At 36.1% G+C, this 27995-nt stretch overlaps 3 protein-coding genes across 4 annotated transcripts; 2 read left to right on the top strand and 1 right to left on the bottom strand.

The window, feature by feature from the left end:
* Nucleotides 1-2281: 2281 nt before the first annotated feature.
* Nucleotides 2282-3627, bottom strand: LOC117577765 (transmembrane emp24 domain-containing protein 3). Its single transcript, XM_034262680.2, has 2 exons — nt 3462-3627; nt 2282-3370 (listed from the first exon to the last, which is right to left on the bottom strand). The coding sequence occupies exon 2, from the start codon at nt 3307-3309 to the stop codon at nt 2629-2631; it is 681 nt and encodes a 226-aa protein (XP_034118571.1). The 5' UTR covers nt 3310-3370; nt 3462-3627; the 3' UTR covers nt 2282-2628.
* An 808-nt stretch (nt 3628-4435) lies between these two features.
* On the top strand, nt 4436-6822 carry LOC117577704 (nudC domain-containing protein 1). The gene is made up of 2 exons (XM_034262607.2): nt 4436-5785; nt 5849-6822. The coding sequence occupies exons 1-2, from the start codon at nt 4564-4566 to the stop codon at nt 6331-6333; spliced, it is 1707 nt and encodes a 568-aa protein (XP_034118498.1). The 5' UTR covers nt 4436-4563; the 3' UTR covers nt 6334-6822.
* Nucleotides 6605-27877, top strand: LOC117577674 (glutamate--cysteine ligase). 2 transcript variants are annotated; one of them, XM_034262566.2, is made up of 6 exons: nt 6605-6825; nt 7280-7855; nt 23743-24389; nt 24454-25568; nt 26042-26223; nt 26285-27877. In XM_034262566.2, exons 3-6 carry the CDS (start codon nt 23765-23767, stop codon nt 26466-26468), a joined length of 2106 nt encoding a protein of 701 aa, XP_034118457.1. In that variant the 5' UTR covers nt 6605-6825; nt 7280-7855; nt 23743-23764; the 3' UTR covers nt 26469-27877. The 2 variants fall into 2 exon arrangements, with proteins under 2 accessions (XP_034118457.1, XP_034118466.1); XM_034262575.2 differs by lacking the exons at nt 6605-6825; nt 7280-7855 and adding an exon at nt 19738-19848.
* The last annotated feature ends 118 nt before the right edge of the window (nt 27878-27995 follow it).

Genomic DNA, 27995 nt, shown 5'->3' with positions numbered 1-27995 from the left:
ATAAAAGTCAAATGAAGTGGGAGACAAGCCAAAGAGTCATCCCGACTGACTAATGTCAGTTGCAAAAAATCATTAAACTAAGCTAAGTGCATGCAGGCAAACGAATGCTGTAAAATATCCATGTTATATGTAGTATGCGCAACTTCATCAAAATGCAACAATGCAACAACATTTCACGTGGCAACAAACAGTCAATGCCATAATGATACACGTCTGCACTCTATACACTCAGTACAATGGCAACAAATCACCTCACCCATAAAAAAAAAAACGCCACTTTCCCAGCTTCAGTTTTGAATCGTTAAAAGTTGAGTGTCTATATTTTTTTTTTTTGTAGTAAAATGCAAAATATTCATCAATTGTTGCTACATTTCTTCAACTTTAGTTCACGAACAGCGTCATGACTAATTTGAGCACTGTAGCTTCGGTAGTTTCTCAGTTCACTGAGGCTGTTTTCGTTGTAAAATATGTAATTTACACGAACTACTCAATATATATTTTTTTAAGTAGTGTTTAGTACAGCTGCATGCCAAATTTGATGAGTCTAGCTGTTGTAATTCCCGAGTTCGGTGGGAACTGTCTTTATAAGGTGTTTTTTTTTTACTTACAATATTTCATTTAGACAAATTTGATGAGGTTATTTATTTGAATTTTTAATTTATTTTAATCAAATTTTTTAATGTACAACCTTATATAATTCTTTATATGCGAGTTTCATTTTGACAATAAAAAATAAGAAATATTATGAAACTTTGGAATTCTATATTTACATTTACATTTTTAAAATTTCTCAACAATCTCACATATTTTGATGTAATAACTATACTTAACACAAATTAAGTTAAGTTTTTATTATAAAATTGTAAAATTTCATTATGATTTCCTTTGAGAGATTTAGTATAAAATATATAAAAAACTAAAATCCTTACAGGAATCTCCCAATATGCATTATATCATGATGTTAGCATAAATTGCTTTAAAATATTTCAGTTTTCTTAGCTGTCATTATAAAAGTAAGCTAAGACTTACTTAAACTCACCTGAAGGCTTTTTTTGGAAAACTTTAATATCTGCAAGGATATCAAAAAGTCATAAAGTAATTCGGTGTGAAATTGACAACTTAATCATGATCCATTTTGCAATATAATTTTTTAAAAATTCCGACCATTAGCACTTGGCTTCAAGGCATATTATAATATTATTGTCAGCTACTATATCAAGATAATAAATGCAAACGAAAAAGAAAAGAAAAAATAAAGGTATTGCATGGCCGGCGAATACAGCCCACGGTGCGAGTTGGCAACGAGGAAGCAGCCAAGAAATCGCGACAACCTCGACCTATGTATTACACACACACACACACACATCTGCACAAATGCCTACCAAATGCATGTGCAAAGTGTTTTCTATGTGTGTGTGTGTGCAAGTGAGCGGCAGCTGCTTTGGTGTAGTCTAGTGGAGCAGCAGGTCAGCTCAGTGCAAAGCGTTGCTGTCGACGTCGAAGCCGCTGTCGTCGTTTCTCATTTAAATGAACGCTGTCGCTGTTGTTGTTGTTGCTGATGCTGCAAAGTTTTGGCACAAAACGTGTTTTGTTGTTGGTTTTTGTTGTTTTGTGTGTGCTTTTGCTACAAATTGCGGTGAACTATGGAGGCTGCAAAAACAAAAGCAACTGACAAAATTGCCGCATCGAATTCGCCGCCATTCGCTGCGAGGCGTCACACACACACATACACACACACATACATACGTATGCAGGCACACATTACTCCGCTTGTTGATACAGTTGTTATGTTGTTGTTGCTGTTTGTTTTTTTCGTTTAAATTTCGTCTGCTTTTTTGTTTTTGTTTTGGCCCTGTGGCTGTGGCGTTCGTTGTTCATCATAAATGAAACGAAACGTTGATCAAATTTCGATGATGATTTTTCGCTTTGTAAATGCCACGGCAACAAAAAAAAAAAAAAACGAAATGTAAAACAACTACAACAACAATAACAGCAGAGATGTAACAGCTGCTATCTTTGTCTAGCCTTCCGCCTATTTCGTAATGTGCTTTGCTTCCTGCAAGCGCGCGTTGAGAGCGAGACAGCGAGAGAGCGGCGGCATCCTCCTTTGGCTGACATAATTTATGGCAAACGTTTATGGCGCCATTCTCCACGCTTACGAAACTGCAATACAAATGTTGCCATAAATGAATTGAGAGACATTCTTCTAACTTTGTTTTTTTTTTCGTATTTTCTTTTGTTTTTTTTTTCGTGTTTTTTTTTTCGATTTGTTGGTGATGAATTGAGGGGTGCGTGGCAGGATATTAAAACAAAATTGGAATACAAATTTCTTTGTTTTTTTTTTTTGAGGAGGTAGCGAGCAAGAGATTTAACAATTTCGCAATTAATCATAATAATTATAATAATAATAATAATGTATATTTATATGTATTTATATATATATTAAAAAAAAAGGAAATGTATGCAAGATGAAACTAGAGGAGATGCTTTTCATTGTTGTTTTTCATTTAATGTTTTTTTTGTTTACGTTCCAGCTGCGACTTCCACTGCAAAATTCCTAGTCCGTCGTTTGTCTTTCACTCCTCCTCCTCCTCCTCATCCTCCTCCTTCGCCTTCGCTTGCCTCCTTCTACAAGCGTTCGTAACGCGTCTGACTCGGTTTACGATCCGTGAAGAAGTTGCGCAAAATGAGAATCTGGACCAGACCAATCAAAACCACCGACGCCGTTTCCAACGATGCCCAGACCATGACACGTTGATTGATAAGCTCGGCACGCTTGAATCCCTGCGCCTCACGCAAACGATGATGCGTCTGCGCATCCAGAATATCGTTCAGCCCCTTGTGGATGGCCTGCGACGATGTCTCCATCTGTGTCAACACGGTGGCATGCTCATCGACGCCAGGCAACGCTTGCTCCTCGCCCACCTGAAAGTCCACGTAGACGATTTTGTGCGAGAACGCTGAGAATTTGTTGCTAAAGCACGCCGTATACACGCCCGTCGTTTCCGCCGTAAACTGATGACTATCAAAGGTGGCACGATCCAGTGAATAGATGATCTGATTGTTGGGATCCTTTAGCACCACATCGACATCGAGTTGTCCGCCCGCCGACACTTGAAACTCAAAGTAGGCGCTCGTATTGCGTTTGATCTCCTCATAGAAACAATCTTCGGCATTATCCGCTAAATCGAACGTAAATTCCACCGCATTGCTGCACTGCAGCAGCGTCGTCAGCAAACCGAGCAATACTATTGCATTTATCATGCTCCTGTTTTTGTTGTTGTTGCTTTGGTGGTGCAGCATATTCATTATTTGGTATTTGGCTAAAATCGTTATCGTTGAAATCTCGTCGTTGCTTCTCCCCACACAACTGCAACCAAAAAGAGATGGAAGAAAAAAAGCGAGACACGCATTAATTTTGTATTGTTGTTCGGGTGCTAATTAATTATCACCAAACTCACCGCTTTGCAGGTCGAATTTGATTGCTGCCTGTCTTACGTCGTACGAAATAACGCAACAATTGTTAAAGCGTTTAATTAATGCTCGCTCAAATACAATACAATAAAAAAAAAAACTTCTAGCCAAATTGTTCTGTGTGTGTCGTCAACGTGTCAACACTTTTTTTTAGTTTGTTGGTGGTTTGTTTGCGTTTACCAGCACTAGGCGGGCAGAGTTGCAAAGAACACGTATGTGTTTACATACAGCCAAACAGCCGGCAGCGATCAGCTGTTATGCCCCCAATGACACCCAAGTTATCAGCTGTTCTTTTTCTCGTTCTATCAAAATTATGTATTTCATAAGAAATAATGTTCTAAGGCACGATATTTATATAATAAGTTAAATAATTACGTTCTGTGTGTTAATTTGCGATTAAGTGCTCATTGGCATATGACGATTGCAACAACAGCTGATTTGCTGTTGTCGATTATTGGCTGCTGTTATTGCCGGCGCATGCAAGCAGGTATTAACAGTGTCAACCGAGTAATGCATTACACTTAACAGAGTTTATATGTATGTAAATACAGAAGTGTGGGCCTAGTTGCAGGCATACATTTAATTATCCATACATACAATAACAAACTATTATAGTTACTATACTTTATAAAAAATGATGAAAAAACTAAATGCACTTGGCAGTAAACTCAGCTGGCACTGCTAGCGTCAGCTGATTTGCTGTTGTCGATTAATAGCTGCTGTTATTGCCGGCGCATGCAAGCAGGTATTAACAGTGTCAACCGAGTAATGCATTACACTTAACAGAGTTTATATGTAAATACAGAAGTGTGGGCCTAGTTGCAGGCATACATTTAATTATCCATACATACAAGAACAAACTATTATAGTTACTATACTTTATAAAAAATGATGAAAAAACTAAATGCACTTTGCAGTAAACTCAGCTGGCACTGCTAGCGTCAGCAGCATTTAACATTAACAGACACTCGCCGACACTTTGCAACACTGCACTTTAAAATTGTAAATTAAAGCCGCATTTCTATTGCTTTCTACTTTGGAAGTTATCCTTAGAAAGTACAAATTACAAGCCGACAAACACCACGCAAAATGTCGGTGGTGGACTTGCAAGTGAATCGGAATCTGCTCTGCCCGAATTTCGATGGCTACAAGCTCTCGTTCGATCCAGTTCCAGTGCTGCGACAATCTTTGGATGGCTTCGCCTTAAAACGGGATCCACATGCAAATCAATATTCGCTGCTGCACACAGAACTGTTTGCCAAGCACAATCTGCTATTCAGCGATCCCTGGGCACGTCATCAATGCTACTACATCAATGTCTCCCATGAACTCGTGCTGTGCTCCTACAACGAAGCCGATGGACAACCGCGTCCACAGCGTACCGTCTATCAAATACCCCGTTGGGATCATGGCGATGGCCAAAATGTTGTCGGCGACTACAACTACACGCTGCGCTTCGTCTCCGAGAAACTGGCCGTACTCTGCGACGGCGTACTCACCTACATGCTGCTGGACACTGGTGATCGGGAGCGTGCCGCAACGTGGCAGCTTCTAACACGTTCGCCAGTCACACCGAATGGTGATCAGCGTGGCTTTGTGCTCCACGATGCACGCCTCGATGTGCTGCAAGAGCGTAAACAAATCTCACTGGCTGCCGCACACATTGAGCGACGTCGCGAGGAGTTTGTCACACAGCTAACGTGGTCACGTTGGAGTTGGCAGCAGGCAGGGGCAGAGGCAGAGGCAGGCACAGCTGCTAGCTGGACGTATGAGCTCTGCCAGCCATCGCTGGCCACCAAGGGCAGTGTCTACTATTGCGCCTTTGAGCCGCGTGCCCAATCCTTGATCGTGTGCTCCAATGGCGATCTGCAGACGCCACAACAACATGAGGCAGCTCGAGAAGCAGCCGCAGCCCAAGCTGCAGAGGATGCAGTGCCGCCTTACGACTGGCAACAGACACCGCAAGATCTTAGCTTGCGTTTTACGCTCCCAGCGGATGCTAAACGTGACGATCTCAAAATCGAAAGCACTTCGACTCGTCTGCTGGTTGAATACAAGGATCAACTGCTGCTGGACGGCGCCTTGTTTGCGCCTGTGGATGAGCAGCTGACTAACTGGACGCTGGAGGCAGCTGGCAACGAGCTGCAGTTGCAGTTGCAGTTGCAGTTGAGCAAAACGGAGGAGAAGCAATGGCCAAATTTGCTTGCCGAGCAGGAGCTTCCGGCCGAGCCGTTACCCATTCCCAATCTGGAGGATCCCATTGAGGATTGTGATTTGCCGCTGGAGGCGAGCGACAATGACATCAAGATGGGCAAGTTATTGCACTTGATAGTGTGGAACTAAGTATTTTGTTTAACTCTTGTCATGTTTTTAGTTCGCTTCAATTTGGGCCATGGCTGCATTACACACACCATCTTTCTGGGCGCGATGCCTCCGCTGTTTGGCACCACTTTGCGCCCCGGCTTTCCGGCTGCCTTTGCGACACGCCACGACGTCGATGGTGCCATCTGGCTGCAGCAATTCCAGCCGTCGCGACCCGACGAATGGAACGTGCGACACGAGGGACAGTTGAATGCCTTTGGCTATGTGGTGGCATCGAAGGAGCAGCGCAAATTCGTCGATTGCTGTCCGCAGCTGGACTATGCTGTCATCTGTGAGAGCTATCGGCATGTGTTCATCTATAAGCCGCACAACGAGGCCGCCGGTGGTTTGCGCAATCGCAACGGACCACAGATCGTGATTGGCAAGCAGCATTTGGTGACGCTGCCTGATGATGTGGGCGAGGTGTTGGGTTTGGTGACAGCGCCCAAAGTCATTATCATATTTACGCAGCATGCGATGCTCTATTTACAAGTTTAACTTTGTATATACGCATCGTTTTTATTTTGTACATTTTTAGCAATAGAAATAAATAAATACACTTTGGAAATTTTTAAATATTTCAAAACTTGGCGCGCATTTTGCAACACTATCAGCTGTGTGTGCTGCCATCTGCGCCTGTACCGCATGGCAGCACATGGACACAATCTGGCAACGCTAAATGCGTACAACTTTTTTTACATAAATAGCCGCGCGCAGTGGCAGGTTTTTATAGTTTTTTTTTTGGAATTTTTGTGTTAACAATCGTCGTGCTCGTTATTTGCGGGTAAATACCAAGCAACCAATCAACAAAACAGATAAAGTAATAACATTTTTCGCAAGAACCGAAATTTATCCAAGTGTAGCATTTGATATAAATTTCAAATGCAAATCAAGTGAAACTTCTAGTAAATCCGAAAATTGTGTGCATATTTTAGTGGAATTGTGAAATTGTTGGCTGCGGCACAACCAAAAAAAAAAAGAATCAAATAAGTAAGCAAACACCCATACACGCATACACCGTCAAATGCAGTTCCCATACATTTGCACCCACTTACACACACACATGTAACGCCAAGCAGCGCGTCTTCTAATTAGAGCAACACACGCACACAAACTTGCATTACACATTAGAATAAAAACGAATTGGAAGAAGATCCCGTTGATAATTTGTATTTTTATTTATTTTTTTATTGTGATATTCCTACTATAATTAACAAATATTAGAAATTGCATATTGCTATAACGGAAGTTGCATAGTGCAAAGCAATTACAAATAAAAAAAAAAACACGCATACATATAGAGAGAATATAAAATTAAAACACGCGGGCCGCATATTTTGTTGTTTTCTCACACATATCAACACACACACACACACATACACTTTGAAATAGATGCTGATAATGTAAATGTATATGTATATATGAATTTCTTTTGTTTATTAAGCAAATTGTGAAATCGTGGCAAAACAATTCAACAAGAAGTGCAAATTACAAGCAGACGAAGCGGCAGAAAAAAATACTAATCAAAGAAATACAGTTGATATAAATTGACGTTGGTCAGTTGCCTAAGCGTTTGATTGCACAACCAACAAAAACAACAACTACAGCAGCAGCAGCAGCAACAACAACAACAACAATAGCGCCAGCAATTCTGAATCGGGCATTAAAACGTGTGTGAAAAAAACATCAGCACGCGGTCACACAGACAAACGCAACTCATTACACAGACACCGTCAGTGTACATGTGCATGTAAGAGAAGGAGAGAAAGAGAGATAGCCAGCAAGAGCGACGCTAGCAGCACCAACAACAAACAGGTCACTTTTGTTTTGCGCCTTAAGCCAGCCGCGACAGCAACAGAGAAAAAAGCCGCAGCAGCAGAGCATCGCGTCTTCAGCTTCTTAATATTGTGAGAGCAACAGCTGAGCGTAGCCCAACTCCGCTTAGAGAGAGCGAGAAAGAACTTACGTTTGTTGTTCTTTTTCCTACGAATATTCATTCTTCTTTTACTGCATTTTGCCGGTAAGTTTATACTTATACATACATATGTACGTACGATAGTACATTCGTACTTAGTATTAAACACATTATAAAAGCTGAGTCGACATTTTTTATTATTATAGTGCTTATGCACAAACATTGAAAAGGAATTGTGAAGTGCGTAATTTCCAAACTAGCAGCAAGTGTTGGGTTTTTTCTTTTCCTCTTTCTGTCTTGCCCTTTTCATTGGTCAAGTATTGATTTTTGTACTTTGTTGAGCTCATTAATTATATGACAATTAGATTTACATCAAGCCACTGTTGTTATATTCTTATTCTTATTCGTATTGGAGCCACTGTTCCGTTCCGTTCCGTTCTCCCTGCCTAACCTTGACATTCGCCTTCCATTCAAATTAATGTGCATGCCAATATGTATGCGTGCGTGCGTGAGTTGTGTGCATGAGTAAGTGTGAGTGTGTGTTTGTGTGAGAGAGCAGAGCGAGTGAAGCGTGCAGCCGGTATTTGTCCAATTGGAATTTCAGACAGCATGGCCTTGACTATTTGGTCTGGAAACTTCTAATTTGATTCTTTTAATCAATTTCACATACACACTTACACATTAGCCGGGAACATTCTCTAATTACTGGTGTGCTGGCGTCGCATTTCTGTAAAGTCATTCACATGCTTCGCTTTCAATCCGATCAGTAATTAGTTGATAAAAAAAAAAAAACAAGAAAAAAATAACAAACGCCTTAAGACAAAAATAAACCAAAAATGATAATCATAAAAATGCGTTGTGACGTCACAGTTACTCATGCACAAGTCGCGTGTGAGGCAAATTCATAAGAAAAAAATCACACAATATTGAAACAAGTTTAAACAGCAACAATTAACTGAAGTGCAAGTTGTTGTTGTTGTTGTGAAGTTCAAGGCACTCGCGCACAGTGCGTGCGAGAGACAGAGAGAGCGAGATAGAGAGATGTAGGAAGATGTGGGAGTGCAGCAGAGACGAGAGTAGTGCCATCCCTCATTTGCATATTGTTTGTTTGGGGCTGCAATTTCACCACAACTGTAGATAACAACAACTAGCGAATTTGGAGAATTAGCATATCATGCTTGGTTGGCAAAGCAAGATCATCGTGACTCAGCACAAAATATCCTAACGCAACATGACTCACGCTTAGGGCACGAGACAAAATAGCACGACACGACACGATTCAATGGAATGGGCTTTGTGGCCTCGAGATGACACAATTGCGCACAAACTCGATCAATTGTTATCGAAACGAACAAAAAAGCAAAAAATAAAAGAGAAAAGAAAATAAAATGTGAGCCGTGTGCCATGTGTGCGTTATCGCACAATGCGACTCACACACACATTAATAGATAATTAGTCGAGCACGTGCATGTGTGAATGTGTGTAATATCTATTATGACCGTATGTTTGAGTGTGTGTGCTTTGCTTTGCTCCGACCTTGGCATTTAATAACTCGTTAATATCAGCCTCAATGCCCCAAAGCGTTAGACGCCTTCCTTGGGCTAATCGCAATGTCAAACGAGTGTGAAGTAGAAAAAAACAAGCATTACAATGGAGCGAATACCCTGTAACTGCGACAGTGCACACTCACTAACGCAAACTGATTTGAGCTCATTTCTATAAATAAAACAATATCTTTTTTGATATTCTTTCATGTTTACTTTTGGTTATTATATCACTTAAGTAAACACTATATAGATAGATAGATAGATAGATAGAGATACAATGAGTATCTCTAGAACCGTCCAGAGAGGGTGTTTCATCTACCCTTTATCCAATTATCTTATCCATCGTAATTGTAAGACTTTTTTTTTGGTGACAACTTTTCCAGCTCAGCACATTTTGTTGTTGTTGTTGTTGTTATCTCAGATAAGCTGATTTATCATCAAAACACATCTTCATCAGCATTGTAGGAATCGTAATAGAAACTTCAAAAGCAGTTAACGTATTGCTCTAGATTACAGCTAACTACTTGGAATGTTTTGTAGTACCAAACAATTCACACCGTACTTTGGTTTGATAGGGAGCAATACCCTCTTGTTCTTCCTCTTGCCTTCGTCACCTTTTACAACATTTGCGCCCTTGCTAATTAAATGTCGTCGCAGGCAAATGAATTATCAAACGTTGCGATAACTTGTGGAAACTTTTCCGCATTGCTTGTTTTTTTTTTTTTTTTTTTTTTTTTTTTTTTGCATTTTGCCACTTGCATCATATTTATCACATTTATCATTGTCATTGTTCTATTCTTGAACGCATATTCATCGAAACAATTTTAGGAAATACTTAAGAAGTGTTCCCAAAATAATACAAATGTAATATATCAAGAAGTTTTCCGAGATACATATTCAAATTTTTAAGTTTTTTTTTTAGTTTTACATAAAAATCGTATTAAGCTGAAGTTTCATATCAAACTACTTTAATTTCGCCATATTCGTAGGGTATTTAATAGCCCAGACTTTAAATTGCGCAAGGTCAACATATAGTGAGATATTATTTCAAATTACGTATGTATTTACCTCAACTCTGTTGCTTCTGTATGATTTTTCAGCTCAATTTAATTCCAGTTGTGTAACCGACCGGAGGGAGGCAATGCAATAAATCCGATATAAATACAAATTTAAACGTTATACGTAATAACATCTGGGGATGGGAATGGGGATGGGGAGTATCTAATATCATAATGAGCATGATTATTACTCTCCTCTCGGATCGCATATTCATAATGATCCAATTCTGTTCTGCAATTATAGACAGAGAGGTGTGTGTGTGTGTGTGTACATATGAGAGTATTTTTCAAGTGCGTCATTCAAAGGGCTGTTGTTTCATTTCACAATTTACGCAATAGCGCAACGCAAATGACAGTAGCAGCAATTAATAATTGGCTAGTCTAAAGCATGCTCGACCATCAGATGCCCTGTAAAAACGGGATCGTGATAAAATTTGCAGAATTACAAGCAAAGATCTTTATCGATTGTCACAGATTGAAATGAATATTTCAACATGTTGCAGTATTTTCAAATACTAAAGGGTATGCCAAGCATTGCGTGAAATCCCCTTTCGCTTGGTTCACTAATTAAAACTTGGTTAAATAAATTGTCACAAAAGCAAATAAGCGAAACGAAACAAATTGGCGATGACGACGACGCTTCATCATCGTCATCATCATCATCATTTGCATTTGCACAAGTGCTTTTAAACAATTCGAATTCGATATCACATTCGATACATTATTTGGCAGGTTTATTATTATTAATAATAACAACGAACAACGAAATGTAAACACCAAATGTTATATTGTCGTCAAGCACGTGGTCCCGTCACTCATTCAATGACGGGGGGATTTATTTCGCATTTATTTATGCACAAATAAATAACTTAATAAATATTTGTGCATATGCGGAGTAGATAAACAATTGCCAATAAACAGCAGCTAATCAATCTAATTATTTTTACCCAAATCAAGTCGCATCAGTTTACGATCTAAACGGAAGTGTTTTTGTATGTTCAAAACTGGATTCTGAATCAGCTTTAGCTTATGTTTAATATATTGTTTATTATGAATGATTTTAATATCGTTCTCAAAATAAATTTCAAATATTGTTTAGTATAAACGTTTTTAATACCATTTTCAGTATAAATTTCAAATATTGTTTACTATAAAACCTTTCAATACCATTTTCATTATTGTTTAGTATAAAAGTTTTTTTTAGTAAATTTTCAGTAAAAATTTAAAATATTGTTTAGTATAAAAGTTTTTAATACCATTTTCAGTATAAATTTAAAAAAAAATTGTTTAGTATAAAAGTTTTTAATACCATTTTCAGTATAAATTTCAAATATTGTTTAGTATAAATGTTTTTAATACCATTTTCAGTATAAATTTAAAATATTGTTTAGTATAAAAGTTTTCAATATCATTTTCAGTATAAATTTCAAATATGGTTTAGAATAAAAGTTTTGAATACCATTTTTAGTATAAATTTAAAAAAATTGTTTAGTATAAAAGTTTTTAATACAATTTTCAGTATAAATTTCAAATATTGTTTAGTATAAAAGTTTTTAATACCATTTTCAGTATAAATTTCGAATATAAATGTTTTTAGTATCATTTTCAGTATAAATTTCAAATATCGTTTTCAATATCATTTTCAGTATAAAGTTTTAATATTGTTCATTCTTTTCAATATCATTTTCAGTATAAGTTTAAAATATTGCTTAGTATAAATGTTTTTTAAACCATTTTCAGTATATTTTTCAAATATTGTTTAGTATAAAAGTTTTTAATACCATTTTCAGTATAAATTCGTGTAAAAGTGTTTTCTCATTATTATTATTATATTTTTTTTTTTTTTTTTGACTAATCATTCGTTTGGCTTTGGGCTTTGCTTTTTTGCTCGTTTTCATCAATTTGCAAATGAATTCACAGAATTGCTGCTCAGAATTGACAGCTGCCAACGGAAGACCATACGAGTACTCAAATATACCCCGAGAGAACAGACACACATCTAATCATATATATCTTTTTTTTTCGCTTGTCCAATGGGTCCTAGGTATATATAGCATATATGTATGTATAAATATGTTTGTTTGTCGACTTTGTATGTTTGCCTTCTCTTCTTTCTAGACTGTCCTACATTTCTATTACGTCGCAATTTTGTGCCGGCAGCAGACGCTTTAATTCATTTATACATACATCGTAATCGTAATCGTAAAGGGTATTATAGTTCAGCCGTAAAAGATGTGACGCTATATAGCCACAAAATACAAAACTGCCCAAGGTCAGTTAACTAACTGATCTTTTGAGTAAACGCTCGTTATAAACTATAGTTGAAGTTGATATGGCAATGAACAATCCATAGCAAAATCGAACTACACGAACTCAGCTCTCAGTTTATGTTGCTATCTTCGAATTCTCCCCAAAAATTAGCTGACTATCTGAACTCAGCTTTTAGTTGAGCAAAGCAGCTGAAATTTCTAAAAGTTGCTGTCTTTAAACTATCTTGGCGTTGTGTCCACCAATGAACACTCCACCAATTTAACTAACTATCCTAACTCAGCTCTCAGTTGAGCTAAGCTGCTGAAATTTTGTAAACTTGCTCCCTTTAAACTGTGTTTGAATTTTGGCTACCAATGAACACTCCCTAACTTTAGCTAACTATCCGAACTCTGCTTTCAGCTGAGCTAAGTTGCTGAAATTTGTTATAGTTGCAGTCCTTAAACTGTATTTACGTTTAGTCAAACAATAAATGCTCTCCAATTTTAGCTAACTATCTAAACGCATCTCTCAATTAGCGCTGCTGTCTTTAAGCTGCTTTTAAACACTCCCACCTTTAGCTAACTACCTGAACTCAGCTCTCAGCTATGGTAAGCTTCTGAAATTTGTTATAGTTGCAGTCTTTAATCTCTATTTACGTTTTGTCTACCAATGAACACTTCCTAACTTTAGCTAACTATCTGAACTCAGCTCTCAGTTGAGCTATGTTTCCAAAATTTGTGGTAATTAATCATATTATCGAACTATATGTGCACACTAAATGTAGGTGTTGAAAGCAGAATGGAGTGCCAAGCTATCGAGTGTGCAGTTCATTAAATTTGTTTAATGATTCATAAGTAATACTGAATGAGTATTATAAAGTCGTCGTCACTTGACTGAGCGATGCGGTTGCGTCGTTTTTATTCTTCTCGATTTTGATGTGACTTTTTTTTGTTGTTGTTGTATTTTTATTTGTATTTTATTGTTTTGTGTTGTGTTTTGTTGCTGTTGCTGTTGTTGTTGTTTAATGAGTCGTATACGTAATCTCGCCGTAATCTTGTATGGCGTGCAATTATTTCAAGTGCAACGACTGCAATTTCCTATTGCCTATTCGAAGCAGCAAACTATAAACTGTAAACTGTGTTTTGCCATTTGTTTACATTCCATTGCAGATAAAACCTTCGCCTGGCGTTGTACATGCATCTTTATGTACTATCTCTCTCTCTCTGTATCTGTATCTTTAGCTGTCTATGTGGATATCTGTGTATCTATCAATAGACTTTGTATGTTTTCTATTTCATTTGCCTACGTTGAATGGCCCTGAAAAAGCAAAATCAGACATACACAGTATTGTTGTTGTATGTATTTTGTATTGCTTCTTTCCGCATTTGATTTGTACGATTTTCGTTTTGAGTCGGAACCTTTTTTGCATATTACGTATACGCCGCATGTGCATGCTTAATGCTTGCCATTGAAAATTGCCAACAACAACCTGCTGCTGTTGCTGTTGCTTGTAATTCTCAACGTTCCAAGCATTGTTATCAACGTCATGATGAAGTTTTTAATCAATCAAGTGCATACACACCCCCCACTTCACATACATACACACACACACTCGCACATTATCGTTATCAGCTGCTCTTACTGCTGGCAATATTTTTATTCGAGAAATTACCAAAAATATGATGAAACTGCAACAGTCGAGCGTAGACGACACTTAACTGCCCTGTAGAGAGCTCGAAATGTAAATGTATTGAAATATTTGGCAATTTAATTCAACTTCTTTTCTTATTCAAAAGTATTAAAAATATAGAAACTCTTGGCAACTAAGTTAGACTAAAAGATAGACGAACAAATTAATGGATATTGACTTTTATTTTTATATAAAAATATTGTTCAAAGTATAGAAATATTATTTAGCAACTGAATTCGAACAAATAATAAACACAAAATACTTAAAATTATAAATGGAATTGACTTTTATTTGTATATAAAAATATTCTTCAAGTTTAACTTAATTCGACCAAAAGATACTTGAACAAAATAATTTAATTAAAAATATTCTTCAAAGTTAGGAAATACTGAATACGACTAAAAGAATTGAATTGACTTTTATTTGGATATAAAAATATTGCATTAAAGTTAGGCTAGAAGCAACACAAAAATATCTCCCAGTAATTGTATTTTATTTTTTTCTTATTTCTGAGCGCATTTTATGTGTTACAAGATAAGCTTTTTATTTTTGGGGATTTTTGTTTTCATTTTAAATGAGGGGAAAAATTCCAAGATACGCGCTGCAAATAAATATTTATTTATCACACGCATGTGACTCAGAAGTTTCCACAAAAGCGAAGCTTATGCACTCCGAAGACTAGGAAATGCAAATAAAATACTGGAAATATTGTTTGTATTATCTTTTTCTTTCTTCGCGCCATTCTATTCAACTGCAAAGGCGGCAAGTGAATCATTTTACGCACAGTCGCTTTGCTTAAGCTATTTTTACGGTTTACACACTCAGAACACACATTCAAACACACACACAGCTACAGTTGGCAATTGTCTTAAATGACGGCGCAGAATTTGAAGATTTTTATGCTCGCCTTCTTTTTGTTGTTGTATTTTTTGTCAAAGCAAATCGCATTGCGTGGGTCAGTTGCTGGCAAAGCATATACAATCGAGCTACGCTACAACGAATTGGATTAGTTAAAAATATAAATAAATAAATGAAAAATAGCATTATGAATTGGAATAGGAATAGGAATAGGAATAGAAATGAAATAAGAAAAGGTATAGGCATAGGAATAAAATGAATAGGAAAGAAAGGGGAATAAGAATAGGAATAGGGATAAGCTTAGGAATAGGCATTGGGAAGAAATAGGAATAGGGATAGGGATAGGAATGAGCATAGGAATAGGAATTGGAATGAAATAGGAACAGGAATAGGAAATAAATGGGAATAGGGATAGGAATAGAAATAGTAAAGAAATAGGAATAGGAATAGAAATAGGAATTGGAATAGCGATAGGAAAGAAATAGAAATAGGGATAGGAAATAAATGGGAATAGGAATAAGAACAGGACATAGGAATAGGGAGAGGAATAGGAAATAAATTGGGAATAACAATAGGAATAGGAATAGGAATATGAATTGGGAAGAAATAGGAACAGGAATAGGATTGGAAATAGGAACAGGAATTGGAAATAAATGGGAATAGGAACAGGAATAGGGACAGGAATAGGGATAGGAATAGGGATAGGAATAGGAAATAAATAGGAATATGAAATAAATGGGAATAAGAATAGGAATAGGAATTGGGATAGGAAAGAAATAGGAATAGGAATAGGATTGGAAATAGGAAATAAATGGGAATAGGGATAGGAACAGGACATGGGAAAAGGGATAGGAATAGGAATAGGAATAGGAATAGGAATAGGAATAGGAATAGGAATAGGAATAGGAATAGGAATAGGAATAGGAATAGGAATAGGAATAGGGATAGGAATAGGACAGAAATATGCAAAGGAATAGGAATAGGGATAGGAAATAAATAGGAATAGGAAAGATATAGGAACAGGAATTGGAAAATGAAGGAATAAAATTAAACAAATAAAATAATAAACTAATAAACAAATGATAAGTAAATAATAAGTGAAAGAAATGTTCTCTATAACGAAGCTTGACTGTAGCGAGTTTGTCGTGTAATTCATATGCTTGTAAAGTGTAGAGTATTCTGCAATAAGCATTTGCCGCATTTTTTTCGCTGCTCTGCTTTTTATATAATTGCTAAATTACGCGCCACCCACCCAATGTCATTTCTTATCTCATTTCAACAAACTGCCATTGTTTTTGACTCATTTTGTTTTTGATCTAACTATTGTACAATATCTATATCTATAAGTACGTTACATATTCCACTTTGCTATTGCGACTGACACATGTGTGTTGACTTACACGCGATAACAGAAGAGACATAGACATAGACAGCGACAGCTCAAGCCAATAAACATGTGAACAAAATGCGCCAAAAGTCAGACTGAATGCCAAGGACTCGATTCACAGCTTGATAGTATCTAGCATTTAATTTCCGCCCTCTGCACATGGCAAATTCCATTACAAACCAAAAACAAAAACACAAAAAAAAAACAAAAAATGTGCAACACACAAATGTGCTCGGGGATTTTGCTGGATAAACAAATTTGGTATTTCTGGAATTCTGTTTTTTTTTTTTTTTTTTTTTTTTTTTTTTGATTACTTCAGTTGTCAGCACTTTTTCCTCCTTTTGCTGCATGCTTCATTTGTTATTCATGAAGTTTTCCCCTTACACTATCTTGTTGCTCATTAGCAGATTGACTAGAGTTATTCACAAATAAATTGCTTCACGTTTTTCGACACTTTGCTGTTATCAAAACAATGCTGATCTTAGTCACAAAGAAAGAGATTAAAATATTGTAATTACATGTATGTAATCAAATAATTATTAATAGTTTATCTATTAATTGACTGAGTCAAATGCATTAAATACTTCAGAAATATTCATATGAATTATTGCGTAAAAGGCAGATTTATATTTGTATTCATTCATATTAATTATTCATGAATAATATTGTATAAATTTGTATTCTTGGTATTTAAATGTATTTAAAAATATTTATAAAATTGAGTTTTAAATTTAAATTCATTTTTATAAATATAGAATTAAAGTTTTATTACTCTTTTAAAAAACAATTCTCTAAACTATTTAGTTTTAATTGAAATTTGTAGTGTTTTATCAAGATTTCTGTAAAGTATTTAATTCATTTGACTTTCTGTTTAATCGCTCGGAAATCTTGCATGTCAACTTTTGTTGATTAACCTCCATTTATGTAGCGTATCGTATTTCCCCTTAAAAAAAAAATAAGTTGAAACTGGCAAATTTGTAATTTCTTGTAATTGCATATTACATGTGACTTTTGTTTAATGAGCGGAATATTTTGTTATAATTAGCCCCGAGTGGTTGTGTTTTGTGGTCAAGTTGTGTACAATCAACCTCGATATAACACATTTCTCAGCGATCTTTTGCTGATGCATATTCCAAGTAAAGTTAACTCAATTGTAATGCAATCGCTGCTGTGTAACTTTGTTTTTAGGGTAATATAATCCTCGACATTCGATACGAAATTGTAAACTTACACTTGTTCCCCAAAATGCCAAATGGCGAGAATATCGTTCAAGGTTCTTCGTTTACAGCCCAGATTTGATCAAATAAAGTAGTAAAGCAATCGTCGTTCTCGTCGTTCTCAGTCCCGGTGCCAAGTGCGAAATGTGCGAATATTTGTTTTGTTTTTGGTGCTCAGATTGTGGATGGTACTGCTTTGGATGGAGTCGAGTCGAGTCGAGTTGAGTTGAGTCGAGTCGAGTACCCTTAAGTGCAGGCATATTTTAATTTCTTTTCCGCTTTAAATATTGCAACTTGAGTTGATATACAATGTGTCAACAACCAAGAGTATTTCACATTTTATTATATTTAATTCGAGGTCAGTTCGAATAGTTCAATACTTCGATAGTGGCATAAGATAAGAAAGTTCTTCAAACAACTAGTTTTATAAATACTAAAATTCGTAGAATTCCTGCAGAAATTTAGAGTAATTAATTGTATAAATTTATATAACATTTCAAGAAACTTTATCCATAAAAAGTTTTACTAAATGATTAACGTTTGAATACAATTTTGACAACATGTTTTATATAGGTTTTTCCTTTAAAATCAATGCAGAATTTTCAAAAAATTTCAACGAATAACCATTTTCAAAGACCATTTTCGATATTTGTGTTTTTTTTTTACAATTTATAAACTTTCATTGAAAAACAATTTTTTTATTATATATTTCAGCTTAAATTCTCAAAATTCTTCACTTTTAAAGATAATTTTTAATATTGGTGATATTTTATTTTTCATTTGTGTGTTTTCTCAATGTATAAAATCTTTCAAAGCAGACAAAATTAAATAAGATAATTTTGGTTTGAATTCTCAAAATTCTTCAAAGAATAACAATTTTGTATCGAAATTTTTCAATATTTATGAATTTTTTTTCTTTTCTGCACAATTTATAAAGTCATTCAATATTTATAATACAATATATATTAGATAATATATGTATTTTCAATTCTCAAAATTCTTCAAAGAATAAATTGTAAAATTTCTAAAATCGTTCAAGGAATAGCAATTTTTATTATATATCTAAGTTTAAAATCTCAAAATTTATTTAACAGTGTATTTCAGAGATTTTTGCTTTTTCAAAATTTGTATTCTATAATTCATTTTCAATTCACAAAATCCAAAATTTAAAATTTTCTAATAGACCAAAAGTTGTTTCGAAAAAGATCTCGTATTTAGTTGTATTATGCGATTGATCAACCCACTTCACATACAATTATATACGTAAATATATTTATGATATTGAAGGTAGTGAGCATTAGCTAGTGGCTACAGAATTACGACACCGTCTAATTATAATCTTTATTGTGTTGATAAATCAAATCGAATAGCTTAAATCTATAAAAAACACTCAGAGGAACCCAAATAAGAAAAAAAGAATTTACAATAATAAAAATTAAATGGGAGCGACAACGAAAAAGATTTGGGTACTTGAGAAATGTATTTTTATTTCTATTATTGAATAAAGTATATACTACATACATAATAAATTACATAGTCCAAAGTAATTATAATACATATGGGCAATCAATAGATTCTCAAGTGGCTTGCCTACCGACATCCGCTCCTTTATAGATATGGATGGATGGATCGGTGGATCGATCGATGGTCAGAGAGTTGTGCTTCCCTTAGCCTCCTCCCAATATATTTTGTTTATTATTATTATAGTTCGGTTCGGTTCGCTTTGCGTCGCGTTGTCAACCGATCGTTTGACGCGATCGCGATGGATCGCTTGCTCGGTCGATGACTCGTTCAGGGGGCAGGTGGTGTGACGTTTTTTGTGGTAACGCAGCAGCGGAGGGTGGAGAGGGGAAAGGAGGGGAGTAAGCAACCATCAACCGGTGCCCGGTGCATATTAAGCTGGAGTCTGGCCGCGAGTATATTTAGTTGTCGTTTAGCCGTGAAGCAACCAAGTTCTATTCAGTATTCTGTATTCTATATTTTGTTTTTTTTTCGTGTTTTTTTTTCGTTTAACTCACAAATTAGTTACAAGTTACCAGTGCACATCCTTAAACTTCAACGTGTATCCTTACTCTCACATATATTTTTAAGGTACTTTTCTTACTTTATTCTAACTTTGCTTTTTTTTTATTCCTAATGGTTTTTACGTAAAGTGAATTTGGAATTGGTTTCGTGAATTGAAATGCAAATTGTGTGCAATAATTATTGAGTTTCTCCCGTGTTTGTTAACAATGTAAATAATACACGAGTATGACGCAATTGAAATGTCTCAATATTGCACAATTTCCTATTCATAAAATGATAATGATCGTCGTATATATATGTGTGTGTGTGTGTGTGTGTGTAATCAATTGCAGCATCAGTCTTAGAATCGCTTTGCTTCGACTTTTATTGCATTGCTCAATTCAATAATTCGCAGAATTCTTAAAGCTAAAGTCGTTAAGTCAACCAATTGAATTTTATTATTTTCTTCACAAGAATTTGTTGTAACATTTGCATTTCAATTTTATTCGTTTAGCTAGTTTTGATAAAGTTGTGGCAGTTGTAATAATTTAGTGATATTTAATCAACTTTCTTCCGCTTAAAGTTTCTTCAATTGTTTAAGCTGCTTAAATTCATCTACAGTTATTTTAATATATTAATTTATCGAAATATAATATTCAAATTCAGTTTATTTAAATGCACATTTTAATCAACTTTTTTCCTCTTAAAATTTCTTCAATTCTTTCAACTGATTTTAATCTATTATAAAATGTTTGCAACTGTTTCATATATTCATATAGTGAAATATAATATTAAAAATTAGTTTATTGAAATGCATATTTTTATAAGCTTTTTTCCTCTTAATTTCTGAAATTCTTTTTATGTGCCCTTAAGATTCATCGATTGTAAATTAAGCTAAAGCTGTGGCAGTTATTTAATATTTAAAATGTGCTACAAGTAAACCTAAAATCGTTGAATGTAAACAATTGATTTTATTATTTACTTTTTTCCACTTAAAGTTTATTTTATTGTTTTAGGTTCTTTTGTGAATTGTGTTTAATAGAATAATTTATCGAAATATAATATTTCGAATAAGTGTCTTCAATTCTTTTATATTAGCTATTTCTTTATGATTTGTGATCTATTGTGAATTGTTGACAGTTATTTTAAATTATTATTTCAGTGAAATGTAATATTTAAATGAAGCTTAAATTCATATTAATTCCTCTTGCAGTTTTTCAATACTTTTTGCTAAAGCTCTGGCAATTAATATAATAGTGAAATAAAATATTCCAAACAAGTTTATTTCAATGCAAATGTTCATCAACTTCTTCTTAAAGTTTTTTTTTAAAATTCTTTTAGCTGCTTTTAAAATTTGTCTTTTGTGAATTGTTGGCAATTATTTAATATATTCATTTTGTGAAATGTTATATTCAATTTTAGCTAAAAGTAAACCTTAACTATTTGATTTTATTATTGGCTTTTCAAAATTTGTTTGAGAAGATTAAAATTTTTCTATTGTGAATTATTGAGCTAAAGCTCACTGGCATTTAATATAATATTGTTTAGTGAAATATAATATTCAAAAGAAGTTTATTTCACTGCTATGAATTATCCAGATTTTTTTTATGAAATTAGAGTAATCAAAAGTGATATTTTAAATAATTGCAATTGCATCATAGTGTTGAACTTTTGAGTTAGTCGAATTCGAATTGCAAAATCGATGGAAGCAAAGTTGCTGCAATTGCGGCTTAGATTGATCTTACAGCTGACTGATTCTAATAACTGTAATCATATGACGGAGACTTTGTAACAGTTTCTCTCTTTGTCTTTGGTATTTGGAATTTGGTTTCAATTACAGTTTGTAGTTGTGAGTCTTGTTGTTGTTGTTTCCTGCTGCTGCTGTTGCTGCTGACAATTGAAGTGGCCATAAATCCGCGTTTAACAAGTGGGACAGCAACAAAAACTAAACACACTCCTCAGTTCAGTTCTCTCTCAGAATCTTGAACGATTCAATCAAGCGATTCAATTCGAAACTCGAGTGCCGACCAGTCCGATATAGTAGAGATACTACAGTCCAGCGTAAATAAATCGCAAATAAAAAAAATATTTCCTCCGCTCTCGCTCTCTCTCTCTCACACACTTTTGTCAGCCACTCAAAGCACATATCAAAATATTGTTATCAATAATTTTTATTAATTCTATTTTGTTATTCATAAATATTTGTACTTTGTGGCGTGTTATCGATTACTCACTTCTGTATTTTTTTTTTTCCTCTGACCGATTAGCATCAGTCGAAGTCGAGTGGAGTCGAGTCGAGTCGGATCTTGACCATTATCATTTCTCACAAATTTCATATTATTCCGTCCAATTGAGTTTTCGGGGAAATAACGCGCGACAAGTTAACTTCACTTTATTATTGATAGCACTTCAATATTTGCTTGCTATAAATACCTACACATGTATTTCGTTTTTATTTATATATTATTCAGTTGTATTCTTCAAGTTGTACTCAATACTCAACACATTTCATCAGCTATGGAAAATTTGTTTAATTTTCGTGCCTGCTCTTTCAGTTCACCAATCGCAACTATAAATAGCTACTAAACTGAACGATTAGATCAACCGTGAGACACTTTTTAAATCATTTCGTCTATAAAAGTGTAAAAAAAAAAACAAATAAAACAAAATCCGTGAGACACTTTTTAAATCATTTCGTCTATAAAAGTGTAAAAAAAAAAACAAATAAAACAAAATCGAGACGAAGTCGAAACTCGTGCCGCACAGGCGGAAATCGCGTGAGGCAAAAAAGTGGCAAAGCGACAAGTCGAATTTCAAATGCACTTAAATATTATTCATAGAATGAAATATAGAAAGTTTGCTACTTTGATAATTGTGTTCGAATTAGAATTAAAGAAAAACCGAATTATACTAAAAACATTCAAATATTTTAGTTAACTTTTGGATTCGATGTGAAATTTATAAAAGAAGTTTTCATATTACAAAAATCTAAAAATAATACTAATATATAAAATTGTTTTTAAATGTTTTCATTTATGGAAAAGTTGTCTTAAACAAATACAAATATCTTAACTCTTTTTAAAAGAAGTTTTCATATTGTTTCTAAAAAAAAATACTAAGAAGAAATTTGCGTATTTTTTTCTTAACACATATTTAGAATACTTTGTAAAATAAGTTTACGTATTATATAAATAACTATAACTGTCAAATGTTTTTTAAAAGAAACTTTAATATTCATAAAAATAATTAGAAAAACTTCTAAAAAAAAAAAAACGAATATCTTAAATACTTTAAAAGAAGTTTTCATATTGTTTTAAAAGAAAACAATTCTTCAATACTATAAAAGTTTTCTAAACAAGTTTTTATATTCATAAAAATTGTTTCCAAATAGAATCAAATATTCTAAAAATACTTTTTTCTTTTGCTACGCAGTACTTCAATGCGAGCAGCCTCGCTTTGCTAGCCAACTACAATTGGGATGCGCAACTGTACCCAACTTTTGTGGAGGGAGCAACGCAATTAGATAGACAGATAGGCCAATATATATTGGGGATCATAAACAAAAGTTGTGTTCATATTAATAATCTAGCGACTGTAAGAGTATAAAAATAATTGTTATAAACAATGTAGGAATATATCAATTGCTGCGAACTAAATTGTTGCTATCGCAGTTGTTGCTGCTGTTGCTGTTGCTGTGTCCATAAATGGTACAGACATGGGAACAGGGACTTTCGCTCTCTCCCTCTTTCTCTTTCTCTCTCTATCTGACAGTTATCTGAGCGATTATTTGACATTGGCTCGAAAGCTATTTTAAATGAATGCGATTTGAATCTCAAGTGCTTTATTAAACAGGAAAATTTATTACTTAACACATTATATATTTGAATATCTGAAATTTGAATTTGAATTTGGATTTGACATTTAGATTTCTCAACTCAAATTTAACACTCGCTCTCTCTCTCTTTCTCCCTCTCGCTACAGAATTCTCTTCTAAGCACACACAATGGGTCTGTTGAGCGAGGGCAATCCACTCTCCTGGGAGGAGACCAAGAAGCTGGCCGATCATGTGCGCGAACATGGCATCAATCAGTTTGTCAATCTGTATCACAGACTCAAGGATCGCCAGGGCGATATACTCAAATGGGGCGATGAGGTCGAGTACATTATCGTCAAGTTCGATGACGAACAGAAGGTGGCACGTGTCGCACTCAAGGCCCAAGATCTGCTCCACAAACTCAACGAAAAGGAACACGCCGATCCCAAGGGTGTGAAGTCCCTGTGGCGTCCCGAATACGGTGCTTACATGATCGAGGGCACACCCGGAAAACCCTTTGGCGGCCTGATGGCCCATTTCAATTTGGTCGAGGCGAATATGCGTTATCGTCGCGAAGAAGTCACCGAGCTGCTGGCCAGCGATGAGTGCGTCATGTCGATCACAAACTTTCCGCGCCTGGGTGCGCCCAACTTTACGTATCCGCTGCATCAGCCACGTCCCGAGGATCCGTTGAGCTCGGCGCGTTCGCTCTACTTTCCCGATGAGGCTATTTTCCCCGGACATCCGCGCTTCAAGACGCTGACGCGCAACATACGCAAGCGACGCGGCGAGAAGGTCTCCATCAAGCTGAAGGGTAAGCATTAATGCTCATGAGGTAGATAAATCCCGAAAAAGGAATTAACAAACTCTTTCTTCAGTCTTCAAGGATGTCAACACAAAGCTGCCCGTTGAGGGCGCTCCACCGGGCGAACCCGATGTTGTGCTGCTCGATGCCATGGGCTTTGGCATGGGCTGTTGCTGCCTGCAACTGACATTCCAGGCCTGCAACATTACGGAGGCACGTCGCCTGTACGATCAACTGGCGCCGCTTTGCCCCATCATGCTCGCCTTGACCGCTGCGTCGCCCGTTTACCGTGGCTATCTAACCGAATCGGATTGCCGCTGGAATGTGATTAGCTCCTCGGTGGATTGCCGTACGCCCGAGGAACGCGGTCTTGAGCCACTGAAGGATAGCAAATTTCGTATTGCCAAGTCGCGTTACGATTCCATCGATTCGTATTTGTCACCCGAGGGTGCCAAATACAATGATGTGAAGCTCACGTACGACGATGATGTCTACAATCGTCTCATCGATGGCGGCATCGATCATCTGTTGGCCCAGCATGTGGCGCATTTGTTCATCCGCGACACCGTCTCGCTGTTCAGCGAGAAGGTCCATCAGAATGACAACGAGGACACCGATCACTTTGAGAACATTCAATCGACCAACTGGCAAACGATGCGCTTCAAGCCGCCGCCACCAAACAGCTCGATTGGCTGGCGTGTCGAGTTCCGTCCGTGCGAAGCGCAGATCAGTGACTTTGAGAATGCTGCGATCGTGTGCTTTGTCGTCCTGCTGACCCGTGTCATCCTCTCCTATCAACTCAATTTCCTAACGCCCATCAGCAAGGTGGATGAGAACATGCAGACGGCTCAGAAGCGTGACGCTTGTCGCAAAGAGAAATTCTGGTTCCGCAAATCGTCCAAGTCACCGGAGCAGCGTGCTGCCAAACAGAATGGCAACGCCTCCGCTCCGACCACAAATGGCACAGCCAAGGCAACTACCAATGGCAGCGAGGAGGAGGATGAGCCGAACAAGCAGCCACAGGTGAATGGCACCGCCAAAATGAATGGCCATAGCAATGGCATCAGCAATGGCACCACCAATGGCCATGCTCACAATGGCGGCGTCGATAGCGATCACACCGATACGGATGATGAAGAGAACGAGCTGTTCCAGCTGCTCACCATTAACGAAATCTTCAATGGCAAGGTAAGTTGTGTTGTGATGGCATTGAACAATTCAATTCAAGCTGTTAGTTGCAGCTGTGCAGTGCTGCCAACTTAACGACTGCTGTTAGATTAACAGACTGCTGCCGTAGGACACTGCTGTTAGCCAGACAACTTCTGTTAGGTTGCAGCTGTACAGTGCTGCTAGCCTAACGGACTGCTGCTAGCTTAACAGACTGCTGCCGAAGGGCACTGCTGTTAGCCTGACAGACTTCTGTTAAGTTGTCGCTGTGCAGTGCTGTTAAGTTGCCATAGTGCAGTGCTGCTAACTTAACAGATTGATGTTAGCTTAAGAGACTGCTTTCAGCTTAACAGACTGCTGTTTGCCTCGCACTTACTGTTAAGTTGCCCTAGTGCACTTGCTGTTAAGTTGCCTTAGTACAGTACTGTTAGGCTAAGCGACTGACATTAACATGTGCAACGACTGTTATTAACATGATCTTCGTTTGCTTGCAGCCCGGTGTATTCCCAGGCCTGGTGCCACTCATTCGCAGCTATCTGCAGTCCATGGAAGTGGACACGGACACACACTGCACCATTGAACAGTATCTGCGCTTCATACAGAAGCGTGCCGCCGGCGAACTTGTCACCACAGCCACCTGGATACGCGATCAGGTGCTTAACCATCCGGACTACAAGTAAGTTGGCAAATTGTAATAATCACAAACACATGCTAAATTTTCGTCTCATTATTCACAGGCAAGATTCGGTGGTTAGCGAGAGCATCAACTATGATCTGTTGAAGTGCATTCAACGCATCCAGGAGGGCAAACACATTGAGCCGGCGCTGCTTGGACAAGGCAATCATTCCAAGACGAAAGATTTCATTCCGCATGCGCTGCAGAAGCAGCTGGCCAAGAACGGTTGCTGCGAGGATAAATGATCGCGCTGAGTTCGCAAAGGGAAAGCAAGAAAGCAAGAAAGAGCACACACAAGAATCAACAAAGAGAAATGAAGAAAACAAAGTAAACACAATAGAACAACATCAACAACAACAACAACTAACAAAAATCCACAACAAATTACACGCAGAACACAAAATATAACATCAAACTAAATCTCACACACACACACATACAAATTTATACATATATGTGTATTCTGAATATATGTATCTATAAATATTGTGTGTCAAGATGTGGCTGGGCAACAAACACAAAGTTGTTGCTGCTGATGCTGCTACCAATAATCGGGGCAGCAGCTCAAATTGCAATGGACATGTAAGTGATGAGCAACACAGGCAACAGGCAACACACAACATGCAACATGCAACAAAGTGGCAACTGCAATTTGCAACTGCAGCTTGCAAAGATGCAGCAAAAGACCAGTCGCCGAATCGATGGGATAGATGATAGATGGATGATGATAGAAGGATCGAAGGATGGAAGGATGAACGGATTGAAGGGACGCAAAACTAGCGCACATTTTCGGGGCCCCGGCAACATTTTCAATATTACTATTTTTATAGCATAATTCTAACAAAATTTAACCAAAATTAGCCCAAATGCACCTAAAAAAAAAAAAAAACAACAAAACAAACTGAAGAAAACGCATAAAAAAAGTGTTTGGGCGGCTGTGGCAAAAACAAAAAAAAAAAAGAAACAATAGATGATGTCGAGGAATGGAGGAAGGAGTATAAAGAATGGCTGTAAGGCTACGACTAGCAAATGGATGTGGATGGATTGTGGAACAGAGATAGATGTTTGAAAAAAGTGCTAGTTGAAAAACAAAAAAAATGAAAAAAATACAAAAAAAAAAAATAAACCAACAAAACCTATTACACAATACAACTAATTATGGATATAACTACTGGCTACTTATTATTATAAATATATATTTTTTATTATTATTATTATTTTTTTTTTATTAACACTATTATATTCTTATATATATATCTATCTATATAAATCTGTATGTTTTGTATTATTATCTCTATTGTACTATTACGTAAATTGAGTAGACCCCAAAAAAAAAAGAAAAAAAAATCCAATATAAATTCAATCTCTCAATCAACTAACCATAACGCAAATAGTTCAAAATATACAAATCTATTATCTTTTTTTTATTATTATTATATTCTTTGTTTACTTTATTATTATATATATATATCCATTATTTTTTGGCCTGCTGTTATTAAATTTTTACACGTATTTGATAAACAAGCAAATTGTGCTATTATAATTTATTGTGTATGTATATGTAACACTATTACTATTATGATTATTAAATATTATATTACAACTTTATTACTGCGGTTTCTGATGGCCGCAAGCCAAGCAAAAGAATAAACAACAACAAGAAATCATAAAAAACAAAACTATTGTTGAATATTGTATATTATACGTTGATTCCTTGTGCCGTAAACAAAAAAATAAAATGAAAGATTGAAATATGAATGAAATGAAATAAG

The sequence above is a fragment of the Drosophila albomicans genome, chromosome X (genome assembly GCF_009650485.2).
Source record: "Drosophila albomicans strain 15112-1751.03 chromosome X, ASM965048v2, whole genome shotgun sequence".
Taxonomy (NCBI): Eukaryota; Metazoa; Arthropoda; class Insecta; order Diptera; family Drosophilidae; genus Drosophila; species Drosophila albomicans.
This window is presented reverse-complemented; position numbering and strand designations above follow the sequence as displayed.

Bases quoted from the DNA above. Each gene is read 5' to 3' on its own strand.
- LOC117577704 (XM_034262607.2), top strand. From the start codon at position 4,564: ATGTCGGTGGTGGACTTGCAAGTGAATCGGAATCTGCTCTGCCCGAAT. The intron at 5,786-5,848 runs GCAAGTTATTGC...TCATGTTTTTAG, and splicing joins CGACAATGACATCAAGATGG to TTCGCTTCAATTTGGGCCAT.
- LOC117577674 (XM_034262566.2), top strand. From the start codon at position 23,765: ATGGGTCTGTTGAGCGAGGGCAATCCACTCTCCTGGGAGGAGACCAAG. The intron at 25,569-26,041 runs GTAAGTTGTGTT...GTTTGCTTGCAG, and splicing joins ACGAAATCTTCAATGGCAAG to CCCGGTGTATTCCCAGGCCT. The intron at 26,224-26,284 runs GTAAGTTGGCAA...CATTATTCACAG, and splicing joins CTTAACCATCCGGACTACAA to GCAAGATTCGGTGGTTAGCG.
- LOC117577765 (XM_034262680.2), bottom strand. From the start codon at position 3,309: ATGAATATGCTGCACCACCAAAGCAACAACAACAAAAACAGGAGCATG.